Below are 18,224 nucleotides of genomic sequence, written 5' to 3' on the forward strand. Positions count from 1 at the left end.
GCACTTGGTCCAAACCCACCACAGGGGCTCCTGTGGATAGGATGATTGCCCGACACCACCGCCTGCCCCGGCACCGCGGTTTTCCTCTCCCAACACCCCACCCCTAGAGCTTGGTGGTCCAAGCCTCGACTTCCAATGGCTCATTATCTACCGCACCACCTGATAGGGAATCCAAAAAGCTGGACCACCTTAGGAAGAAGATGTGGGACACGGTCGTGCAGGTGCTGCCACAGTGCCCGGAGGAGGCCCAGGCCGTGCTCTTCTGTGCAGTGTCTGAAGAGAGAGACGCAGCAAAGTTCGCCATCCGATGTGGGATGGACACCAGCGACTCCCTGGTCAGGACGATTTCAACATCAGTAGCCCTACATCGCTACACCTGGCTGAGGTCAACTGGCTTTTCGGGTGATGTCCAAGCTACACTTTTGGGCATGCCCTTTGATGGCCGTTGCTTGTTTGGCTACAGGTCTGCGCAAGCTATCCAGCCTCTGCGCCGCCGGAGACGTAGAACCCACCTTCGTGGGTATGGGAGCCAGCGGGCAGGCCAGTCCACCAGCGACCCCTCTGCAACAGCCTCCAAGCCCTCCTAGTTCGACATTTCAGGGCCACCATTCGCCATTGGGCGCAGGATTCATCAGCACCTCCCCCACTGGCTCATCATCACATCGGACAGGTGGGTTTTGCAGATAGTCCGAAGGGGCTACTCCCTCACTTTCAAGACTACCTCTCCATCCATGCCACCTCAATTCCATCGCATGTCAGAGGATCCCTTGCACCTTCTCCAACAGGAAGTTATGGCTCTCTTGGCCAAGGGAGCCATTGAGCAAGTTCCTGCCCTAGAAGTAGCTTGTGGTTGTTATTCCAACTACTTTCTGGTGCCCAAGAAGGACAAGGGACTGCGTCCTATCTTTGATCTCAGGAACGTCAACCGTTTCCTTCGGAAGGAGAAGTTCAAAATGTTGAGACTGGTTCAGGTTCTGTCTGCCCTCGACCCTGGAGACTGGATAATAGCGTTGGACTTGCAGGACACTTCTTTTCACATCCCCGACCTATGGTTCACGGTGGGCCACGAGCACTTTCAGTTTACCTCTCTCCCCTTTGGCCTTACCAACTCCCTTCGGGTGTGCGCGAAAGTGATGGCGGTGGTCGCAGAGCAAGGGTTCCAGTCTTCCCTTATCTAGATGACTTGCTGTTGAAGACGGGCTCGCCCCAGGCTGTCCTCTCCCACCTCCAGACTACGGCCGACCTCCTGCATTCGCTGGGTTCACCATCAACGTGTCGAAGTCACACCAGAAGCTCCTTTTTATCTGAGCGGTTCTAGACATAGTTTCGGGCTTATCCTCCCGAGCAGCAAGTCTGGGATATTCGGGCTATGATTCTGATCTTTCAGCCTCTGTCCCGGGTTTCGGTCAGAATGACCCTGAGGCTACTGAGCCTCCTGCATCCTGCTGGTGGACTATGCCAGATGGCATATGTGGGCTCTGCAGTGGGACCTGAAGTTCCAGTGGGCACAGCATCAGGGTAATCTTTCCGATTGCGTCCAGATCTCGGAGGGCACTGCACACCAACTGCAGTGGTGGCTAACGAACCAGGATTGGATCAACGGCAGATCCCTCTACCTTACCCAACCAAAGTTCACAGTGGTGACGGATGCATCACTTCTGGAGTGGGGCGGCCACATGGGAGAGGCGGAGATCAGAGACCTCTGAGTCTTCGGCGAAGGCCAGGCTCCACATCAACCTTCTGGTGCTTTGGGCGTTCCTTCCTATTTATCAAAGGGAGAGTAGTGCAATGTGGTACTGCAACAAACAAGGTGGGTGGGGTCGTGGACCCTATGTCAGGAGGCACTTTGTCTCGTCCTTCCTTTGGCTTCCTGATCAGCCTTCTCTTTTCAAGTCCCTTATTGTAAATCGCTTCTTTAAGGGCATTACTCCCTTGTTTTCTCTGATTCCTTTCGTAATGCACCAGTGGGACTTAAACCTGGTTCTGACCTATCTTATTTATGCCTGCTCCTTTCGAGCCGCTACATAACTGTCCTCCCAGACTTCTGACACTTAAAACTGCCTTTTTGGTTGCCATCACCTCTGCTCGCAGGGTGAGTGAGATTCAGGCTCTTTCTTCCAAACCTCCTTTCCTGGCTGTTCATCCGTACAAAGTTGTCCTTCGCACTAGGCCTTCCTTCCTTCCCAAAGTGGTTACCTCTTTCCACATAGGACAGACCATCACTTTGCCCACCTTCTTCCCGCCCGCATCCTTCTAAAGAGGAAAAGAGGCTCCACCGTCTGGATGCAAAACGTGTGCTTTCATTCTATCTGGATCGAGTGGATGAGCAGCTCTTTGTTGGCTATGTGGGCGCCAAGAAAGGTCGGGTCGTGCAAAAACGAACCATCTCCCGATGGGTTGTTCTTTGCATCAAAATCTGCGATTCTTTAGCGCAAAAGGAACCTCCAGTGGGGCTGCGTGCCCATTCCACCAGGGCAACGGGACCCACTACTGCTTTGGGGCGTGGAGTTCCCCTTCATGACATCTGCCAGGCAGCTACGTGGGCTTATTTCCACACCTTTCCTTAAACACTACTGCCTGGACAGCCAAGAGATGGCTTCTTTGGCCGTTCAGTTCTCCAGGACTTTCCAGGAGTTCACAAACCCACCACCGGTGTTGATATTGCTGGGGTATCTATTCTAAGGTGAGGAATCCATAACTAATAGTCTCTTTCAGATGAAAAAGTTACTTACTTTCGGTAACGATATGTCTGCAGGAGATATATATTAGTTATGGATTCCTACCCGCCCCAACCATCCTCCCCGTTCTGCGAACTGACTTCTAGAGTAACATACACCCTTTTAGGGCCCTAAATTTGTGCACCAGTGGTCAGTGTCTTGCATGGCTCTGCGCTTCTGGTGTGGAATGTCGTGTAAAGAACTGACGTCAGCACGCAGGGGCGGCGTCAAAGTAGATACCGTGATGTCATTCCGGCGACCTCGATGCCAACGAATAACGCAGAGTTGACTGACGCCACCTACCGACGCGCAGGGGTACTGCTGAAGAAAAATTCTCTGGATCCAGTCTGACGCCTGGGGGTAATTCTAAGGTGAGGAATCCATAACTAATATATGTCTCTTGCAGATGTATCGTTACCGAAGGGAAGTAACTTGTTCGATTATGCTCTTCCCAGAATCTGAAATTAGCTGCACATTGGAGTTTGCTTTTAGTGGCAAGCACCAGTGGTGACATATTTAAGGAAACGTTTTCATCATAACATATTCCTTGTACTCTTTAGAAAGACTTTTTGTCATGGAGCTCCAGTCAACCTAAACTGTTTTCTTCACCTTTTAGTTTCTCTTTCCTCAGCTGTCAACATTTTTGAGCTTCTGTCTTTGGCAATAACCCTAATTAAAATGGGTTCTCATGGGGTAACAGTGCCTAAAACAAACCATTGCTTAATGCTAACAAGAATGTTCCATTTATCAGTCCTTTTTGCAAGGCTTAGTTTCCTTATCTTGCCCCATCACTTGAAGAGAGAAATATCCTTTGGTGTCTTGAGGGTAATGCTTTGTGTGATGTGTAGTATAACTGATCTATGTGTGTAATATAGTCATTTCATATGTATTATCATATGTGTCCTTTCTTCACTACAGGAAGCAGAAAGCAGCCCTCAGTGTCGACGACTTCAGCTCAAAGACCTCATTGTCTCAGAAATGCAGCGCCTGACAAAGTATCCCCTTCTGCTGGATAACATAATCAAAAATACAAATGGTATGGTTACTAAAGTGTTTACTTGAGAAATTCAAAGTACCAATCACAGAATTCCTTTCTGAATGTGGCCTATTTTAATAGCTGTAGATTGTACGAGTGCTCGAGAATCACTTTTACTGTTGCTATGCAAAAAAGGTGTTTATTGCCCACCCGAGGTATAGGACAAATGGAGACTAAAGCCTTATAGCTCTCAGCAGCGGGCTATAGTAGTTGTTAAAGGCTCTGATCCCGAGATATAGCCTGTAGCGGTGAGGTAGTGCCTTTAACAATCGGCATAGCTTGAGGCAGAAGGGCTTTAAAGCTATTACAGCATTCTACCCACTAAGGATAGAGTGTTCTAAACTAAAAAGAGAGAAACATAAAGACAAAAGTTGTAATGTTGGATCAGAAGACTTATACCAGCCATTAGAAGCTCAGAGCTAATCCATTGTCTTCAGTGGAGCTCTCAACATTCCCATGTTTTAATAAACATTACAGCCCCCACAACCCTTTATGTGCTATTTCATTGATGTGCTCCATGCTTCTCTAACCATTGCTTGAAGATTTGACTCACAATAATGATTTTCGCCACTATGGGAGATCTTATTGACTATCAAGTGGAGTTATTAAAGATATGATCTAAGAACTTGGTGTTCAAGTCGCATTTGTGTTTTAGGTTTTATTCAGCACATCTCTTTTCTATTTGTGTTGCAAAGCTACGCCTCCTTTGAATGCCTCTCTGTACTCGACTTCTGTCAGATTGTGGCCACTAATTCAATGGGAGTGCTGGGTCGTATGTTTTTCCTGGGTTTCCTGGGTCTGTATTTTTGGCAACATGTAGGTGTGCTCTGGTCACCCCAGCCAGTAGTAACATATTGAAGAGCCAGGAAGAGCACAGAGGCTTACAGTAAATAAGATGGTATACTTTCTTGTCAAATAGTGACATTTCCTGATATGTTGGGTGGTAACTTGCAGTATGATTTCAGCACATTTATGGTTGTCTCATAACCCCACTCATTTTGTTCTGGCTTTTTTTTTCTTTAAACACTACATGATCCATTTACCAAAGACAACGAGCAAATCTAAAAATAGAACTGGTATATTTCCTGAGTCTCAGATCTGTTGCAACTCTCCCTCACATCGTTCAATGTTTTTTCTGTGCTGTGGATTAATCTAATGCCCAACTGATTGGCACCACCCTTGTTCACCTGATGCGAGTTCCTTTCTTTCCACATCTTTGTACATGGGCCCTAGATCTAGCTCCCAACTTTTCTCTCCTCAGATTACAAGCTTTCCCCCAAACTTCTTACTTTCCACATTACAAGAGATCAAGGCCCATGCTAAAACTACAATGTTTATACCTAGTAGGAACTTCCTCAAACCGAGGTCTATGACAAATCCCCATGAGATGTGTCTCTGGTGTTTGGGTCACAACTTCACATTGTGTGAAGAGTGTGTCCTTATGAATCTAAACTATTTATATTCTTCTCAAACAAGAGCAACCCAAATGTCTGTGAACCTGGGTAATCGATGTAAATTGCATCACTGTAGTTCACACTGAACTTATTTATACCAAAATAATGGATAAAAAGCAGCAAAAATTACTGTAATTAATATGAGTTTTAAAACATAAAAGTACATACAAACAACAAGCTCCAGTTTTGAGAATTGGTTTAGTCACAGCGTAAATGTTATCTTCGAGCAGGTACTATAAATGTGTATGTCAAAGTTACCCCCATGTGAGAAAACCACAACCAAAATCGTGAATAGGCAGTGTGCAAACGTTCCAAGGTATGTTGGTATATAAACAACAGCATATTGGTTAGCCTATTAAAACAGGCCCTTAAATGCTTGTGTACAAGTGCATCATGAGAGGACGAGCACTTTGTAAGTTCAAGGGTTTCTTCAGGTCCTGGATTTGCTTGATGGACTGGTGCCGAAAGAGAATGAAAAACCATAGAGCAAGCTGTGTCCTACAGTATGCAGAGTGTGATAAACACCACTTTAAAGCTAAACACAGCAACCCACAGGGATATCAGATAAATACTTATGAGTGGAACAAGATAGTCTAAAAACCTCAATGGTGCTATGGAGACCAAAGATCAGCCCCACAACAAAGTCTTTACAATCCGAGACAATAGAGTGCAATAACAGTGTACAGTGTACCGTCGGTCCTCATTGTGAGCCTGAGCCCTGGTCCACATGGCCCAATTGAGGTTTTTGGACTATTGTGCTCCACTCATTATTTTGGTATAAATGAGTTCTGTGTGAACCAGTATAATTTGATTTACTCATGAATCTGAAGGTTGTCCAGGCGTGAAGCCAAGCCGTACATTTATTAACACTTGAAGTTGTGTAAGTTCTGTTATCACTTAGAGTAGAGGGCACAGTCCTCTTCCCATTCTCCGGACTGTTCCCACAAAATCCTTGTGATCCAAGTCTTTAAGTAAGTAGAAAAGGAGGCCCAGGAGTGGTAGTGCACTGCCTTCAGGGCGCATGACGGTTTGGTCGACTGTCTCAGGCCAGCCAAACCGCCATGCACGCTGAGGCTCTCTCCAACCCAGCTGCATTGCTGGTTGGAGACAGCAGGCACAGGCTCCCAATCTCCCTGGGAACGCAAATCCTCAGCTCTCAGGCCAATCCTGCTCTCCTGACATGAAAGCAGCGTCAGGTTTGACCGCAGTGGAGTCTGGGAGCCTGTACCTGTAAGAAGAGGAGCAGAAGAGCGTGACAAGGCCGGCAACAGATAGGTTTAAAAATATATATATTAATTTTATTTCTCACCCCTCCCCCACACTCACACACACCCCACCACTCTTTCACAACACCAGCCGTTAGTGGCATTACCTTTACTTAGGAGTAGTCCTTCAGTGCTCCAGCAACTTTTTTCGATCACACTCTCACCAAAGTCAGCCAGTTTTCAGAGATGATGGGGATGAATTACTCCCACACTATGATGATGACAATTTCTACTTTAACCCTAAAAGAAGACAGTGGTGTGGGCACTTCTTATGAAACTCTGTTGGGTTCTTGCACGGCCACCTCAATGGAACAAACACCCTCCTTTGCTGTGGTCGTCACATGCACAACTTAAGTCCCAGACTTAGGGATACCTGCTTTTGAGTAAAAATCAATGTTGTAACAGAAGTTATACAACCGAGGCAGGTTTTTTCTAAACACTTGTTATTATTTAGTGATGCCCTGACTGACACTCTAATGGGTACCTGGCCTAAGTCTTCCCTTGCCCACCTGTGAAAAGGCAGCTAGCCACGCCACAGGTCTGCTTCAGGTTAGCATGCTTTCATGACATAACCTTCTACACCTGAGAGCCTAATAGTTCCGGCATCTATCAGCAGAGTTAACTCCTACTTATTTCTTACGCCCCCACAGACAGAGTCAAAATGAATTGAGGAATTCTGGAAACAAACGTTCTCCTCAGCAATCTTAGCTTTGTTGTCAGCCAACCCCAGTTGTTTAGGTATTCCCATGGATTAGGGGGATGGTCACTGACATCTTGCCAACCGTCCTAGGGGAATTCCTTGCCAAGCAGGTGCATACTATTTAAGATGACTAGGATGCACCAAAATACATCATCAGCTCAGAACTGGATAAATATTGTGCTCCGGGGCTAGACATGGATGTTTTGCATGGCCTTCTCTGGTGACATCCAAACATCATTTATGGCTATCCCCTTTGACCAGTCTCATCTGTTAACTGAAAAGGTATATTCCGTACTGGAGACCTTTAAAGTAAGCAGAGCCATAGCACACTCCTAATGCTTCTCTGTGCCTGCAAGGCAGTATCCCCAATAGCTTTGCCCTTTTTGAGGCCTCACCAGGGGGTTGGTATGCAGGCAATGTACAAGCCCAATACCCAGCAAAAGGCACTTTCAGTGCCTGGATTAAAACCCAGGTCCTCGGGGACAGTGAACCTCCCAGTACCTTGTCATCTGCCACCAAGCCGCTTAAGTTTGCCCTTAGCAGAACATGATTATTCTGTGGGAGTCCGGACCAGTTATTTCCTCCTTGGGTGGCAGCACATTACATCCCAAAGGGCTTTTGATAATGTCCTCATCTCCTAGCTGCTTTGCTGTCAATATGACTTGTTCTGGAGACATGGAATTCAGTGCAATCCCTTGATATCTACCTACATTCTAATAAATTCTCATTTTGCTTAGCAACCTACACTGGAATTTTTTTGGAATTTGGAATTTGGAATTGGAATTTTGTTTACTGTACAGTTAATAAAAACTCACAATTATTACACAATAAATAAAAAGTCATTTGACTATTTAAAAAGAGGGTTTACAAAAAGGTATTGCTCATTGGTAAAATCACAGGGGGTCCATAGTAAGTTAATAAGTCTTCCTATTAGTCTTGGCCTTGATAATTGTTGTTCTTTTGATTGTAAGGCCATATTATCACCCAACTGTCTTTTCCGTTATTTTTTGTGAGTGGTTTCATATTTTATTCTAATTGCTGTGGCTTAATTGCTTATGGATCTTTATAGGTTCTGGGCCATTAAAGAAGTCTACTATTCTCCTGGTGCGGTGGGGCTGTCCCGCCCAAGTGTAGTTTCATTTAGTTTTTTTGCCACTAAATCAAAGTATTTGACTGTTCTGCAGTTTAGCTGTGTCTCTTCGGGGTTAAAGCAAAGCATCACTGCTTGCCTGCAGGTTTTTACACCCTTCTGGTTCCATAGAGGCCGAAGCATGGAGCGCCTTATACCCATAAGTGCTTTGCAGATACAAATGATGTGTACAAGATCCTCCTTCGCAGATTGACAAAGGCGACAGGCGTTTGATGGATTTGGCCTTTTCCATGGTGCCTGATGACGTGCTATGGGTATATTGCCCAAGCGCATGTTTAGAAACTTGTTTTTTGTTTTTTGTGTAAGGCCCGTTGATAGGTATTCTTGTGGCTTTGTGGTTCTGTACCCTTCAAGCACAACCCATCCGTGCGCTCTCTTGGTTAGGGTGGCTCTGTCCTCAAGTGAGGAGACCAATTTGATGGTTTTCGACACTGCTTTTTTAAAGGTCCCAAAGTCCGTTCTTGTTTCCCAAAGCGTATTTAGTCCCAGGCTCTCCAGTGAGTTTGTTAGGTAGGCCCTTGCAGGTGAGTTTTCTTTGGCGTTAAGCTCAATCCATAGGTTGACGTTTAGCGATCCTTCCTCGGCGTCTTTAATTTTGCGCCAGCCTTTTATATATTGGCCTTTCCTCTCCACAGATTGTTTCTGCAGTCCAAATTCGAGACGAATATGAGCGGGCGAAGAGTTTTTAGGGAGGTGGAAAATTGCCCTATAAGCGCGACTGATAGTATTGTCCAGAGTACTTGCGTCTTTGCCTCGCATTGATTCGCTGCCGTAGGAGAGCATGGGCTGTAGGCGAGCTTTTATTACCTGTAGAAGTGGTGCTAATGTCTTGTCAGGGTGAGCTTTCTGGAGGGGCCTTGTTGATAGTTGAAAGGTCATGCCCTTCCGACGGATGGCCTCTAGTTGTTGTTTGGAGGAGCCATTGCCCTCAATTATGACTCCTAGATATTTATATGAGGTCACCTGTTCTAATCTTTGGCTGTCCAGGTACCATGCGAGTTTCCGTTTTTTGTTATAGTTCATTGGCATGACTTTGGTTTTGTTTAAGTTGATTGTTAGGGAATTTGCTTTCGAAAAGGCGTTGGTTTTATCGAGAAGGTTTTGGAGGCCAATAGGAGTCCGGCTAATGAGGATCAGGTCGTCTGCGTAGAGCAGATTTGAAAGCGTAATGTTTCCTAGCCGAGGTGCGCGAGATGTAGCTGTCTTTAGCTCTTCTGGCAGGTCCGCCAGGAAGAGGTTGAACAACATTGGGGCTAGGACGCAGCCCTGTTTTAGTCCTTTGCTGGTCTTTATTTTTCTCGATAGATGTGTGCCAGATCCCAGTTTTATTTGGACCCAGGTATCGGTATGTAGCATAACCAGCTGCTGTAGCAGGGGGCCAGGGATTCCCCATGTGCTCAACTTCCGCCATAGTTTGTGCCGGTCTACGTGGTCGAAAGCGGCGCTGTAATCGATGAAGCACACGAACAGGGAGCTTTTTGCTATTTTTACTGCGTCAAACAATAGGGTTAACGCCATGATGTTTGTTAGGGTTCCCTGGCCCTTCCGAAAGCCCGTCTGTGTAACTGGGATGATGTTCTTTTTTTCAGCCCATGTTGTTAGGTCCTTCAGGATAAGGCCTGCGTAGTACTTTGCCTCTACGTCTATCAGGGCAATCAGACGGTAGCTGCTTGGATCGATCCTCGCACCTTTTTTATATATTGGGCTTATTATTGAGCCGCTCCAAGATGTTGGTATTGTACCTGTTTCCCTTATTTCGTTGAATACTGGGATAAAAATAGTGCTCCAAAAACCTGGATCCTGTTTGTATAATATCGGGGGGATCCCGTTTGGTCCTGGAGCCCCCTCAAGTTTTCCCTTAGAAATTTCTTTGAGAATGGTATCTGTTGTTGCCTGATTTGTTAATTCGTTTTCGCTTTTTCTAAGCTCAACTATCCCTGGACTGGCTTCTGCCTTTGTTGGAGTGTGGGGCCCGGTTATTTTCTTCTTTAGCGCTTGGTTTGCTGTTTTGGTGTGTGTATCAATTTTGTCCAGTTGTTGGAGAGCTCCCTCTTCCAAGTCAACCCCTACGGCGTCCTTCGTTACAGGTTCACTTGTATTAAAGTGATTTGTTAGGTAATTGGCCCAGTCGGATTCCGGTATTGCTGAGTTGATACCTTTGTGTTCTGGCCGTTGAAGCCTATGGATGATCTTCCAGAATCCTGAGCTATTCTTCTGCTTTGAATTGTGTAGAATTTTAGCCCAGAGTTCTTCGTTCAATTGCCTTTTCCTTTCCCAAGTTTTCTTTTTTAACAGTGCTTTTGACCTGCGAAGTTGTAATTGTATTTCCGAGTTGTTTGGATCTTGGCGAAGTTGCCTGAGGGTCTTCTTTATTTCAACCTTGATGTTTTTTATTTCTACTGTTGTTACTTTGCCAAGCGTGAACCTTGCGGTGTTCCCTTTTTGAGTTTTCTTCGCTGTGGCATGTTTTGCTCCTAGTGCCGCTGTGAAATCTTCCCAGAGGTCAAGGGGGTTGTTGGTTCTATTGGATATTTCCTGTATTATTGTTTTTGCGCTGATTTGTAGTGTGTTCATATCCGTGATCTTACATCTTATACGCTTGTAGTTAGCGGTATATTCTGTGCACATGCTTCTTGTTTCTGTTGCTTCGATCTTGCAGGTCAGAGCTAAGTGGGCTTCTAATGGCAGATGGTCGCTCTGAGCTCTCTCTCCTATCTTAAATGATTGCAGTTTGTCGTACAACGGGAGTGTAACTAGCATAAAGTCTAGGTAGGATGAGGCAATTGACGAGTGATATGTTGGTGCTGGAGGAATATCGTCCTTGAATCGTCCATTAAGAACGCGTAAGTTCAATTGCTCCAGTGCTTTTACTAACTGTGAAGCAGTATTGCTATGTTTGTGTCTGGAAGGGGTAGATTGTGTTGGTATTTTCCATACTGTGTCCATTTCCTGTGTCATGTCGTCGGTTGCCGGGTCTCCAAATAGATGGAGGTTGAAGTCACCGGCCAGTAGTATGTTGTCCGTTTCCACATTCTCTATTAGTCTTGTTAGTTCTTGAACTAGTTCATTTGACCCAGTCAGCTTATTCTTTGGGTGGATGTAAGTATTTACTACAAGTAACTGATGACTTCCTTGGTTATTATCGGTTATTAGTGATATTGCCTGTATTGCGTTCGTTGGGGTGATGTTTATACTTACTGGTTTGATTTCTCCTATAGCTGATATTGATGCGAGAATTACCAGACCACCGGAGCAACGGCCGTACTGTGATTCTTTACGGGCCGGATATATCCAAGCTGTGTATCCTTGTAGGGCTATATCATTGGGCTCCCATGTCTCCTGGAGGAGAATCAGGTCAAAGGTCTGCAGGTAGCTCAGTGTTTCAGGGTCCTCTAATTTGTCCACTAGTCCATTGATATTCCAGCTACAAATACTGAGTTTGTTTTTGTTATTACGAGAAGCCTCGGTTTTGGTGGCTGAAGTTGACTTTATTTGTCAGTTGATGTCGCTCCCTGTTATTGTTCGAGTTATTTTTTCTTTGCTGGGGGCTGTTTGTTGGAAGTGGGTGTCGCTCCCTGTTATTGTACGCATTATTATTTCTTTACAAGGGGCGATTTGATGAAATAATGGGTTTTGCAATTTCACCAGATGTTTGTCCCGTTCCGGGGAATAGCTTCGTGCCCCTTTAAGTATTGACTTAGCCGGTAGGAGTCGTTCTTCCTTTCGCACTTCAAGTAGCGGTGTGGGGTAAGCTGGTTTTATTCCTGGTTCAAGCTGAATTCCCCACTGGGAGAAACTGGAAGCATTCTCCATGATTGATCTTGCTACCTCCCTAGTTTTCCACGTGGCCCTTGTTATCTCGTTCCCTTGTGGGTGTGTTGCAGGGTGGAATTCAATTAGAAGCAAATCCGAGGTATTTATGGATTTTAGATTGTCTATTAAGTTGATTAACTTTAGTATATTGCCCCTGTTTAAGATGTCTACTCTTCCCTTCGATTTGTATTCGGGAATGAAAAAGATTGTTTCTGTGTCTATTTCCCTTGGGGGCAACGTTTTCTGATGGGGGTGTTCCTTAGTTTCGCGTGTTCCCTCTACGAGTTTGATGTTATGGTCGATTTGTTTGCGCTCTGAAATATCCCACTGAGATTGATCGCTAGTAAGCTTGTCTCCGGTGATTGCAGTGGGTAAAGTCTGAGGGTTTGCGTTGCTAGATGTCATCGTCGCCTTCTTACAGGTACTCCATTTTGTTGAATTATTAAATATCGCGTTGTCTTTGATGTATTTTAGGTCGTCCCTATCTTCTGTTTCTTCCTCCAAGTTTATGGTCTCTGCTTTTGGGTGGCCGTCCGGTTGGCCAAGTGCCGGCTCTGTTCGGAGTTGCCCAGTTAACTCGTTTCTTTTTGCTGTTTGTTTTCTCTCTAGTTGGTTTATTGGACCTGCATTGGTGGTAGGTGTTCTTTGCCCTTCTATATGCGGTCCCGTTGAGGGCAAAGGGGTTTCTGGTTTCGCTTGAAGGAGATTGTCATTTCTATGAAGCTCACCATCTTCTGGAGGCCTCGTGCCTTCAGATGTTGTGGATTTCCAGTTTTCTCCTTTGCCGTCCTCGTTTACCTTTCTGTTCCGCCCCTTCCTTTTTTGCTTTCGACGAGCCCGTGCGTTCTGTGGGCTCCCTAATTCATTGGTTTGACCTGTTGTGGGAGTGTTTTGGGTGGTCTTTACTGTTGTGAGGATGACATTCCGGGTTTGACCCCCCCCCGGCGAGTTGAGTTTTTGCATGTCGACTATTTTTTCTAGAGGTCTTGCCTTTGTTGGGGAAGACTGCTCCACGTCTGGTTTTGGGTCAGGCCTCTCCAGCCTGACTTCCGCTCGGGGGAGTTTTATGGTATGTAGTTTTACTTCGTCCAAAAGGTTACTCAGCATCGTGGGTAGTGATGATAACTTATCGATTATTAACGAGCAGGTGCAGCCAGTTCTATCGATTTCGATTAATTTGACTGACTCTTGTCCTCTTTTTATGAGTCCGTTTAGGTCTGCCAATTTCCTGTCTATCCCCATTGTGGCCTCTGCTAAGCTTTGCAGGACAGTTAGTTGTAAGTCCATCTTGTCGGATTGGTACTGCAGAGCCGTTGAGGATAGCTGTATTGTATTGAGAAGAGTAGTCCAAAAAGTATTAACTGGGTCCGTGATCCTCTCTGGTGGCGGGTGTAAACTGTCTTCACTGGTGTTGTTTTTGGGCTGCCCGCTGTTATAGGCTGTCTCCAGGTCAATCCATTCTTCCGAGGTCAGGAAGATCATGTCTTTAGTTGGTGAGGAAGTCGATATGGAAATTTCGTCATCTAGTTTTTGTTCTAGGAAGTTGGAAGCCCTTTTGTTTATGTAAAACTCAGATTCTATGGTTACGTGGGTGTTTTGTTCTTGGTGGTCTTCTTCAATTTCTCGGATTTTTTCCTCCTCAGGTGCTGCATCTTGAGTGGGTTGGGAGTGGGCTGTTGTTGCAAACTGGTAAAGCGGGTTGCTTCTGGGAGACCCTGTGTTCCCGTCTTCCCCTTTTGCTTGATTGTTCGATATATCGGGTGACTGTAGTGGGCTTTTTGGTCGGATTTCCCCTGAGCGTCCCGCTTGTAGGAGTGACTGGCTGATGCGGTCTTCGTTTGACGATGTTCTAGTATGTTGCTGTGCCAGATCACGCCTTTTGTCTTCTCCGTGTTCGGATTTGATCGTTAGTTCTTTTGGCATTGGTGCCATGTGAATTTCCGCTGTAGTGTGGCTTGTAGTTGCGGGGCAAGCGTTGGGCTCGCTGATCGGTTGCAGAGGGGATTTGAGACCTGTGATAGAATCATTTGAAGAATAGATTACATCCCCTGGTTTTTTTAGGAAATTGAATTTGGTGTAGATTTTTGGCTGAAAGTTGTATTTAGTATCACTTTGGTGTCCTGACAGTTTAATTAATTTTTGATTCTTTTTCCTTTTGTGACTTCTGCGCCTCCCTTGTTTCGGTGATGGGCTGTTTTTTGTTTTCTTGTCTCCAGTCTTTTCAGGTGTTAAGGCGGGACTGTCCTCTATTCCTAGTCTTAGTCCTTTTGCTTGATCTGCTTGATCGTCGAGCTGGCCGGTGTTGGTGTTAGTGTTGGGTCCTTTGTCGGTTCCATCCAGCAAGCTTGCGTACCCTGTTGTATTTTCGGAAGCCTTTGACCCGCAGGGGGTCAACTTGGTCGTGCAGGGTGGTGCAGGGCTTGTGGATGTACTTGTATTGTTCCATTTCCGTTTGTTAGGCTGTGTCGGTGGTGGTTTCCTTTCCCTTCCAGGCCTCATGGCGGACTGCCTGCGCCCCGGTCCCACCGCTGTCAGCTTTCCGGCGCCGGCGCCAACCCACTCTGGCCTCGCAAGGTGGGACAAGTGAGGGGGGTGCACCACCGGCGGCGGGCTGGCAAAGCTGGCAGGACTGACAAAGCTGATGGCGTGCCTCCAGCACTCAGCGGTCTCACCACGCCACCTTTCGACCACTCTTCAGATCGATGTGGTGTTAGTGTTGGGGTTAAGGTTGGCGGCTCCTGTCGCGTCGGTGCTCGCAAGCACTCCCCAAGAATGTAGATGGGGGTGTGGATGAGTATTGGGAGATCCCAGCAGAATTGCAGAATGATTGCAGAATGACTGCACAGGCAGTATTGGCGGTATGAGGTATAAGCAGCTCTGCCGCTGGTGGCACTGGTGGCGCCAACGTGCAAGCTGGAGTGCTGAACTTCTGTGACCCCCTCTGCGTCCCCCTCTGCGAATGCCAAAGCTACTGGGGCGCTGCTGTAGGAGATGACGACCGTGGAAGGGGGGAAGCGAGGAGTGAGGAGCGGGAGCGGGGGCTGCTGCGGTCGCGGTTGCAGAAGAGGGAGATGGGGGAGCTCGGGTTACAGCTGTCTGTGGGGTGCCACCCTTTGCCAACCTTACCGCGTTTCACGCTTATTTGCAGCTCTTCACTCTTCACTCCACACGGAAGCTGCTGCCGGCCCACTGGCTCCGTTTTCTCGCTTTTCCGCCTTTTCCCTGCTCTCCTCGCCGCTCAGCGCTCTCTTCAGCAATTACCTCCTCGGGCTCAGAACCCGTAAAAACTCGGTCTGCTGACCTCTATGTCCGTCCGTCCGTCCGTCCGTCCGTCCGTCCTTCCGCCTGGAGGATCGGGCGAACAGGAAATGGCCTCACAAGCGCCCTGAGCGAGTCAAGTAGTCAGGTAGCCAAGGGGGCTTGGTGCAGGGACTGGAGCCGAGGATGAATTGCGGGTGCGGCGGCAAAATGGGCGGCGGGCGGGCAGGGGGTGCTGCCAGAAATACCAGCAGTGCTTGAGTGGCAGACTGGCTCAGGCTCCCCCCGCTGAACACGCCGCTTCCGCTACTGCTGCCGGTCGGTTCATACAAGCCTTCTCTCCCGGCTCCGGGTCCGGTGCAGGCTCTGGACCCTGCTGTTCGTGTTCCCGCTCAAGCCGCCACCGCAACAGCCAGTCTCCCGTCTACGATTGCAGCCAACACCACCGGCCCGCGGTTCGCTACCGGCATCTGAATTCCCGGTGTTTGCGGGCCGTGGGTCGGGGGTCTGGCTGGGCTGCCGCTCCGGCGGTTGCTGCAATCCGCCGTCCGCCGTCTGCCATTTGCCGTCTGCCTCTCGCTCGTGCTGCTCTGTGCTGCTCTGTGTGAAACCCGGAGTGGACCTCTACACTTTCACACAGTTTCTGTCAGTCAGTCAGTCAAAATTCTTTATTTCGATTAATTAAAATCATGAAAGGCAATACAAGAACATATAGATCCAAGCAATTTAAAATTTAAAGAGATTAAAAAATAAATAAGCATTTGATTATTCCAGTTCATATGTACACTATATACAGTACAAAAACCTTAAATATATCGCACATAGTCAGAAACATTTATCCTATTAGTTCCATCGTCCCAATAAGGGAAAACAATTCATGAGACAATATGTATAGATTGAAATACATCATTGGGTTTTTTTTTCTGCTTAAAATAATAAAATATTAAAACCATAAGCCCCCTATAAATCCTTCTATATCATAAGAGACAAATAAGCCTCTTGTTATTTAACTGGGCCGCAGCCACCAAGAAACTTGCTACACTATAAATAACAAGCGGACTACTAAGCAATTGTAAATATAAAAGGGCTGGCATAACTTGTACAAATCCCGCATCACGTAATATAGGGGTTAAAAAAAATGTACGCGGCTCTGAGAAATGCTCACAAAACATTACAAGGTGGAGTGTGTCTTGAATAGAGAACATGTCACAAGAACAAGTAGAGGCATCTTCCGGTTTTCCCCATTTGGGAAATATACCCAAAGTAAGATGGATAAGATTGAACTGAAATCTAACCAACAAAAAGCTATGAAAAGGCTTGGTGACGATCTTTAGATATGGTTCAATAGATGGGGAAGATAATAAGCCGTAAATGCTTCTCACTACTGGTTTTCTTAGTTCCTGCTCCTCCCTTTCAGCCTCCAAGAAATTCCGAAAATTGTATTTAATCCAACCTATATCCTCTTTCTTTAAACCCTTGGGGCAAGTGTATAGTACTGGGCGACCTAGTCTGGCACACGCCGCTCTAACGTATGCCAACCATGGGACCCTATCTGCCCTCTCAAGTGCTACAGTCTTTCAGGATCAGGTGATTAAGGGTAACCTCCTAGTTCAGCCAAGTTTTTACCCAGCAGATTACAAGAGACATTTTTAAAAGGTCCGAGATATAGCCCAAAACTAGTTCGGTATGTATGGAGAATGTTGGAGATGATTGAGGTAGAGACAAAAGGCTTCTAAGAAACCTATTTTCTATGATTTGTATTTTACTCAGAGTTGCGTTACCCCATATGACAGCCCCATAAGAGGCAATTGCTAGACACTTCGATTTGTATATCTTTAGCATAGCCTCCATGGGCCTAGCACCCAACCTCTTAGAGAAGTTCAAAAGGGTAGTTGTGGACCTTGCCACTACATTCATCTTCAGCTTCTGCTGGGGACCCCAATTACCTTTCTCGTCAAAGAGAACTCCCAGGTAAGTGAAAACCGGAACCCTCGTGAGTACCGCCCTGTTGCACGTAAAGGTTTTAACCTTGCTGTTCTTTCTCTGTGCACCGGCCACCATTACATGGGATTTTTTTATATTTACTTTTAGATCTAGAGACTCCATGAAGCTGCCAAAGTGGTCCAACAGCCTCTGAAGGCCGATTCCCGTACGTGCAACTAAAACAGCATCATCCGCGTACAGGAGGACCGGAATACACGATCCCCCTATGCGCGGAATATCCATGGTAGCCACTCTCAGGGCTTTTTCAAGAGCATTAATAAAAATTGTAAAAAGGAGTGGGGCCAGTATGCACCCTTGTCTGACCCCCCTCCTGGAGGTAAATTGACCTGTACACCGGCTTTCCTGCGAAACCCTAACCGAAGCAGAAAGGTCACGGTGAAGGTCACCTAAAAAATTTACCAAAGATGGTTCTAAGCCAATTTCCCTTAAAATGGACCATAATTTGGAACGATTCACTAGATCCAACGCAGAGGATAAATCCATGGAACCCAAATATAAAAGTCCCTCCTTAGCAATTGTATATTTACCTATGAGGAGGTGTAAATTTAAACATTGGTCCATGGTACTCCTATGTTCTCTAAAACCATACTGAAGGTTAGAGAGCACCCCCCTGTCCAACAGCCAGTCACCCAGTTTTTGAAGAATGACTCTGCCCAAGATCTTTACAGCAGAGTCTAACAGGGAGATTGGCCGATAGCAGGCGGGGTCCCCTCTATTCCCCTTTTTAAAAATGGGGACTGTGACCGAAGTGGCCCATGAGGGTGGGAAACCTACTGTGGATGAGGCGTTAAACACATTGGTCAAGATCTTTGCCCAAAAGTTTGGAT

The 18,224-nt window shown here is 46.4% G+C and overlaps 1 protein-coding gene across 3 annotated transcripts in view; it reads left to right on the forward strand.

Annotated features, from left to right (window-relative positions):
* Positions 1–18,224, forward strand: part of ARHGEF11 (Rho guanine nucleotide exchange factor 11) — an 883,046-nt gene that overhangs the window by 648,976 nt on the left and 215,846 nt on the right. For all 3 annotated transcript variants that reach the window (XM_078670282.1, XM_078670280.1, XM_078670281.1), the window contains one exon: positions 3,636–3,753. In XM_078670282.1, coding sequence (XP_078526408.1) covers positions 3,636–3,753 — 118 coding nt within the window. The remainder of the gene's footprint in view (positions 1–3,635; positions 3,754–18,224) is intronic.

Source organism: Lissotriton helveticus, chromosome 12, assembly GCF_964261635.1.
Source record: "Lissotriton helveticus chromosome 12, aLisHel1.1, whole genome shotgun sequence".
Taxonomy (NCBI): domain Eukaryota; kingdom Metazoa; phylum Chordata; class Amphibia; order Caudata; family Salamandridae; genus Lissotriton; species Lissotriton helveticus.